Genomic DNA, 7,482 nt, shown 5'->3' with positions numbered 1-7,482 from the left:
AAAAAACTCCAAAATAATTTCATGCACTAAGAAAAATCGAGTTAAAAAAATACGCCACCTATAAAAATGGAACTCACAACCTATTTGGAGGTTAAGACCTGCCCACATATAACTGTAGTTGCAAAAGTCCTCCATTTTTATATACAACGTAATCTTTATTTGCTAGAAAGAAGCAAAAGGAATTTTTATATAGAATGTAATCTTTATTGGCTGGAAAAAGAAGCAAAAAGGGTTTAGGAAAATGTATCCCACGTCCTGGCGGGTGCATGACTAGTGCAGGCTTACTACCACGAAGCCAGCGGACGCACAATGAATAGACGCACATTGAATAAACGCTGCTCCTCTTTATATATATATATATATATATATATATATATAATTAATTTACGTTCAAAAAAATAAAACAAGAGCTTGACTCGGCCGAGGAAATCGGACTCGGCCGAGTAAATCGCCTCGGCCTGGGCCCGAGTACTTTGGCCGAGTCGATGTTTTGAACCTTGTTTTCATGTATTGGATTTCACATCAATGGCTAAACGTAATTGTGATCCTTTTTATAAAAAAACAAAAAATAAAAAAAATATAAAAAATAAATCTCATTGTATATAATCCCTTTAAAAAAAACCATCAATTCTAGTTTTTAAGGCTTCAAATAAGTTGCTAGCACCTCCTCAACCTTCAAAACCCAATAATAGACGGTTGGAGTGGGACGTTCCTCCAATAGAAGTTCAACCAAACTTTGAGCCATACGCCAACCTTTCGTTTTTAACGTGAGATGATTGGCAACCTGCTAGCAAACTCTTTTATGCCCAAATATCAAGCACGGCTCACAAATCAAATCTATCTATACCAGGCCGGACTAGTGGTTACCTGTTTGACCACCAATTAGTACTTTGGTCAGGTTGATCTAAAGTAAATTTATGTTTATTCAATAAACAACAAAACTGGTATATGACTAATTTTGACCAGTGCAATATATTATATATTTTAAATTATTATTCATAATTTTTTTTATATCATAAAAATCTATTGAACTGGTTTGGTAAGGCATGTTTTGCTGGAGCCGGACAGTTCACCAATCATGTAGCCAGGATAACACCATTGCAAACATTGTGGAGCTATATAACGTGATCCATATGTCCATAATGACATCAAGTGAGGTTATTATTAAATATAGTTTGTCACTGTTTTGAGGAGAGAGAAAGAGCACGAGGGAAAATGAGAGATATTAGAAAGATTTTGTAGAGATAGTTTTTGGCACAAAGAGTGAGATCTGAGAGATATCCAGTGAGATTGAGCATAGAGAGAGAGGGAAAAAATGGGAGACTCAAGAGAGATTTTGTAGACTGAGAGGGGAAAAAATGGGTGATTCAAGAGAGATTTTATAGAGAGAGAGAGTGCGCAAAGAGAGAGAGAAATCAAGAGATTGGGCACAAAGAGAGAGAGAAGAAGCGATTGGTTTCTAAAAAAACAGAAATGGAGAGATTGAGATTTCCTAAAGCGAGAGAGTTTGGGCAAAGAGATTGAGATAGACAGATTGGGCATAGAGAGAGGGAGATCCACAGCTTACATTGAGAGTTCTGCTGTGAGAAGGAGTTTGGGATTTCATAGAGAGTGAGATCAGTTTGGGGGGAGAGAAACTTTTCGCATGAGATTTCGGTAGAGAGAGAGGAGAGTTTGGGGAGAGATTGAAATTTCAGGAGTTTATGAAATTTTGGTAGAGAGAGAAAGGTGCAGCTCTAAAACCTATAAATAGTAAAATATGGGGGAAGTATTAAGAAAGATATTGTGGTTTCAATTTTTTTGACTTTTTAATGGGAGATGGTGGGGACGATAAATACAAGAAAAAAAAATGTTGAAATTTAGTATATAATATAAAAAATTATGAGGGTAAGATTTGTAGAAAATTGATTTTGGAGAGTATCTATAATTTTCGATTGTTACTATCCCAATGTCTTTAACAAGTTGGACGTGATGTAGTGGTTCCCACCAAATATGTCATTAGCAGTATTTGCATCACCTTCATTGTCCAAACATAGTTATAACATATATGGTATTGTGGTTATCATGAGCACATGGATCGTTTTTGCATCAGTCCATCTAATATTACCCTCGCAATAAAATTTATTTCAGCTCTACAACACATGCGAAAAATGACAACACCAACTGACGACGGAAATGAGAGATTATAACTGATTTACCTGAAAAAAGTGAGAATCATACTTTTTGTAACACGAAAATACCACACAAACACCATCCATAGAATCATCACTAATAGGGAAGCACATCGTTCTTAATACAAAAATATTACACAAACACCATCCATGGAATCGTAATTAAGAGGGATGCTCTACCAGTAATACAGGCACTTTATACTTTAGGACCCCTATGATATGAGCGATATGGTGCTATGAACAATCCCTGTTTCCCACCATCATTATTCAATTCACTGAGTTGATGGTGATAACCCACATGATCATGTCATTTTCAAAACTATATGGATCGTATAATATTTTCGTTGTAGTTTATGGTAATACTACTCGTTTGGGTCGGGGTAAGCTTCGATAATTGACTGGAGGGTCGGAAGCGGTTTGATGTTGCAGTTGCTGAAACCACCCTTGCTCAACAGTGCCCTCCACTCCTCCTCTGTCCTCTCCAAGCCTCCTGAGGTTGTTGCAAACATTAACATGTCGAATGCCAACCTCGAGTCAGCAAAGGCACTGGTATCTTCCTTATGATGCAGAACTACGTCCACAATAATCAACTTCCCGCTCTTGGAAGGGAGTGCTTTTCGACATTGCTTCAATATCTTCACACAGTCTTCGTCCTTCCAGTCATGTAGTATCCACTGCACAAAAGCAATTTAGGAAACAATCAAGCATGCCATGAGAGGGGGATGTAGTTTCAAAAGGTATATGCTTGGGAAGGTACGCTATATGTTTCTACATCGTACACCATAAGGTATGGCACATTCACAGACATGGAGGGCAAAAATTAAGTACACCTAATTTTCATCTACAGGAATTACTCCTAATATCCACTATCCATCTCAAGTCCAAGGTCTTTTTCTCTTGTTTGCTAGGAAACATTGGGATCCAAACCAAGGATATATTAAAATCCAAGACTCGTTATGGTTCATCTATATTTTTTAAGAGTGATTTATGTTCTGACCCCAAAATTTTAGGTAAAATGGAGAATGCTCCATTTATGGACGGAAATTACAAAGGTTGGTCAATTTTTAAAAAAATAAAAAAAAGGTAGGCTGACCGATCTTCTTTGTAATTTCCTCTTATAAATAGCATATTTAACTTAAAATTTTAGGACTGATGCAAAGCATTCTATTTCGGGAGAAAAAGTGGGAGAGGATTATTAGTTTCCTTTTGAACTCCTTTTCCTTCCTATCTTCCTACTGCCACGCTTTCTTTTGTTTATATACAATATAAGGCAAAAAAAAAAAAACTCATTCCAAAAGATTTTAGGGTAAATATCCTATTATTTTCTATTTTTTTAATTTCTATATCTCATTAGACTCAAGTATTGAAAATATTACATATAAGCAAAAGGACTCCATCTTTTCTATCTTCCAACCCCCTAAACCTTTTTTACCATGTATTACTGACCTCAACAACTTATGAAATGACTCTATCTCTCTCTTTCTAAAACTCCATCTCTCTCATATCATCGTCTCTATCTCAAAACTCCATCTCTCTCACTCTCACATCATTGTCTCTCTCTCTCTCAAAACTCCATCTCTCTCCCTAAAACTCAAACTACATCTCTCTCTCTCTCTAAAGCTCCATCTCTCTCTAAAACCCAAACTCCATCTCTCTCTCTAAAACTCCATCTCTCTCTCACACATAAGAAGGTATGCTCGTGTTCGAGCTCAAGCTAAACCCTTTTGCTGGTAAACTCACCGAGAAAAGAAGAGAGAGAGAGAGATGGAGTTTTTTAGAGGGAGAGAGATCAAGTTTTAATAGGGTGTCATTTTAGTATTTGTTTGGGTAAAAAATTTATGGTAAAAAAGGTTTAGGGGGTTTGTAAGATAGAAACGATGGAGAGCTTTTGCTTATAATTAATATTTTCAATTCTTGGGTCTCATGAGATTTGAAAGTTAAAAATAGGGGATAAGGAGATATTTTTTCAAAATTTTATATTCTTGTGGGATTATATAATTCATTAATTCCCTAGAGTAATATTCAAGATAGGAGCAATTTTAGGATCCCAAATTTTAGGGACGTAACCTTTTCAATCTATAGATTAATCTTAATAAAAAGAAAAAAAAATCTAATTGAACCTAAAAAAATAACATCTCAATATTATCTAAAGACCCTCCAATATTTGCGGTGTGAGGTCTAAGTGTAAAAAAACTTGAAATTCAAATTTTTTTTTTTGGAAATAATATACATAATATAATTCTGCAGGAGTATAGTTTGCATACTAAGAAAACATCTCTCCCACTTAAATCTCTCTCTCGATCAGATCTAGATCTGATGATACAATGTCCAAAACAAGTCAAACGTCATTTCTATCTCTCCATGGAAAACTTATTTGATTACTTGACCAAATATATCTTTCAATTGGATAGATAGAAGAGAGTTTGGCACAACGGTGTTTAAACGTCAACTTATTCATAAGAAAGGAAAATTAAAAGGCTTTTATATGCTCTCGAATAGGCTTAGTTTATAGGAAAAAATTTATATAAGGTTGCAGTTTCCTATAAGTAAGGTTGCTTAAATCTACACCATTCATTTTATTTAGATGGTGTGTCTAAAAAACTAATTGCTTGATGGTGCATAATATTACTGGCAATATAATATATTTAGCCATTCAGAAGTGAAATATATCTTTAAATTAGATATTCATAAATATATTTCTTATATAATTCTTAGCTGGCTAAAACAAAACAAATGTGCAAGGCTACATGCCATTAACCAGTATGCCAAATTTGGTAATCACTGAAAATGAAATCATATAAGTGTGCCTCACCCAAAAAAAAATCTGACAACCAGAAGTTGGAGAGGTGGGAAATTTTGTAGCCTCGTAGTTGGAAGAATTCTATTTGTATTTTTGTTTGATAACATGTCTATAATCCTAGTGGACTATGTTTTGAGATAAGGGAAATGTTTGTATGTGACCCCAACAGTATATAAGTTAAATGTGGCCCCACTTTTTGGCTGTTATATCTTAATCAAATGGTTACAATTGTTCACACCATAATGCCACGCAAACACTGTTTTATTTTTCATTTTTTTTACAAAATATTTTTGGATAAAATTTTGGCATCCCATCATAAAACTAGGACGAACCTGAGAAAATAAAAAAAGTATTTTATGTCAAAATAAGTGAACAAAATGCCCCTACAATTTTTAGGGGTATTCTGGTAATTTTTCATCACCGATTTTATTTTATTTTTACTTTTTATTTATTATTATTATTATTATTATTATTATTATTATTATTATTATTATTATTATTATTATTATTATTATTATTATTATTATTATGATTATTATTATTATTTTATCATGTGAGCCCTTGTCGATCTATGCATTTTCCAAATTTTGCTTTATAATTATTTTTAAAAGAAAAATAAAAAATAAAAAACCATGAGGCGCCTGATCAAGATTTGACGGTTAAGAGCTAGCTAGGCTATGACATTGTAACTCAAGCCATTTCTACTCAGATTTGATGACTGAGACCCGGAGTCACATATGTTATATATGTGCACATAGAAAATTTCCTCTTGACAAACCTAGAAGCTCTCAAACTTAGAGTACTTCAGTTTTGAGAGCCTTTCTAACCATTTCAACTTTATTTTTATACATCAGGTTAAAATAAAATTCAGGTTTTTGATACATCATAGTTCTCACCCACACACACCTTGAAAAATACATTAAAAATAAATAAATATAAAACATCCAAAATGCCCCCTGAAATGTTTCTAAGGCATTTTTGGTCATTTATTTTTTGCAAATACTGTTTATATTATTTTTTTATTGATGCTCCCCAGCGAAATGAACTAACCCTCAAATTTTATCTTAGGCTGGTCTTATAATAATAAAAATAAGATAAGGGCTTGAGCCATTGCAATTGTATTGCCGAGCATCAAGGTAAGGTTTTTGATCACAAATCCCTAGTGACGTACCACTAGCTAAATTAAAAAAAAAAAAAAAAAAAAAAAAAGCACATATGGAGCGAGAGAGAGAGAAACAGTTGAAAACCTTCATGAAAACACCATCGGCACTTGGGATGGAAGAAAACATATCACCCCCGACATTAACCACCCCGGGGTAGTTTGGTGCAGTGGCGACCACATGTGGCAGGTCAAAATTGATGCCGGAGATATGAGGATTCGCCTCCACAATCTTGCTTATCGCCGTTCCGGTGCCACCGGCCACGTCCACCAAAGAAGTAAATCCTGCAAACTCAGACTTGTACTCCAACAGCAATGCATCTAACACCACCCTCGAATTGCTCGCCATCGCATCATTAAAGAGAAGATCAAACTCAGGATTCTCAGAGTTATAATAAAAAAATCCCTTCTTGTGAGCCTTCTCAAATGGGAGGCCCCCTTGCACAACACACTGGCTCAAGTAGTGCCATGGTGCAAGGACTGTGGGGTGGCCCAACAGCAGCGCCATGGGTGTCAGCCCCGATTCCTCGGGCCTTACCAACCACTTGGACAGGGGAGTGAGGCCATAGTAGGCCTCGCCCTGCCTCACCTTGACGCTGAACACACGTTTCTTGACCAGGAATCGCATGACTCGCGAGAGGCACTGGATGTCTGGTGAAGGAGCCTGCAGTGAGGTGATGATCTCAGAGAGGGTGAGTGGTCGGGCTTTGGAATGGATCATATGGGCTATGCCGAGCTCAACTGCACACTTGAGTGTGAGAGTGTCCGCGAAAGCTAAAGTGAGCTGCCAGAGCTCAGCCTGGCCCTGAACATCATCCTCACCCGGCATCTCCATCCGTCTAGTCTGCTTGATCTTCTGAGCCCTCTTCCATTTTGAATTTATAAGGGTTTGGGTGTGGGCCATATTGCAAGTTGGAGGCCTGTTCCTTGTGCACATTGAAGTATTCATAAAACGCAGTCGTCATATTTGTTTATGGATTTCTTTTTATTGAAATATCGGGGAAATTTGGAAATGGATAAGCATAAATTCAGCCCATTTACCTTTGATACAAAGTATAATGCAACCACACTTTTAGAAAACCACACTAATTATTTGATTGGCCAGGGTATATTTGATTGGCCCGGTATAAGCTCGATGTCAAGCTTCTCACACCCCAGGAGAATGATGCAAATCGACGTCAAGCTTCTCACACCCCAGGAGAATCATGTAAATAAAAATTGAGGTTATCAAAATTTTAATTTAGGTTTATTAATGGATTAAGTTTTGTTTAGTGGATAGGGTTGCGTGAGTTGTTTAGGGGATATGGTTATTTTTAACATTAGACAAAGGGATTTAGATCTCGTATTTTTAT

At 35.9% G+C, this 7,482-nt stretch overlaps 1 protein-coding gene across 1 annotated transcript; it reads right to left on the bottom strand.

The window, feature by feature from the left end:
* Window positions 1-2,237: 2,237 nt before the first annotated feature.
* Window positions 2,238-7,063, bottom strand: LOC148778914 ((R,S)-reticuline 7-O-methyltransferase-like). The gene is made up of 2 exons (XM_088857181.1): window positions 6,219-7,063; window positions 2,238-2,845 (listed from the first exon to the last, which is right to left on the bottom strand). Exons 1-2 carry the CDS (start codon window positions 7,032-7,034, stop codon window positions 2,534-2,536), a joined length of 1,128 nt encoding a protein of 375 aa, XP_088713307.1. The 5' UTR covers window positions 7,035-7,063; the 3' UTR covers window positions 2,238-2,533.
* Between the last annotated feature and the right edge of the window lie 419 nt (window positions 7,064-7,482).

The sequence above is a fragment of the Amborella trichopoda genome, unplaced genomic scaffold (genome assembly GCF_054954075.1).
Source record: "Amborella trichopoda isolate Santa Cruz 75 unplaced genomic scaffold, AtrichopodaSantaCruz75HAP2 v2.0 scaffold_135, whole genome shotgun sequence".
In the NCBI taxonomy this organism is placed as follows: domain Eukaryota; kingdom Viridiplantae; phylum Streptophyta; class Magnoliopsida; order Amborellales; family Amborellaceae; genus Amborella; species Amborella trichopoda.
Note: the sequence above shows the minus strand (reverse complement) of the source record. Positions and strands in the feature narration are given on the sequence as shown.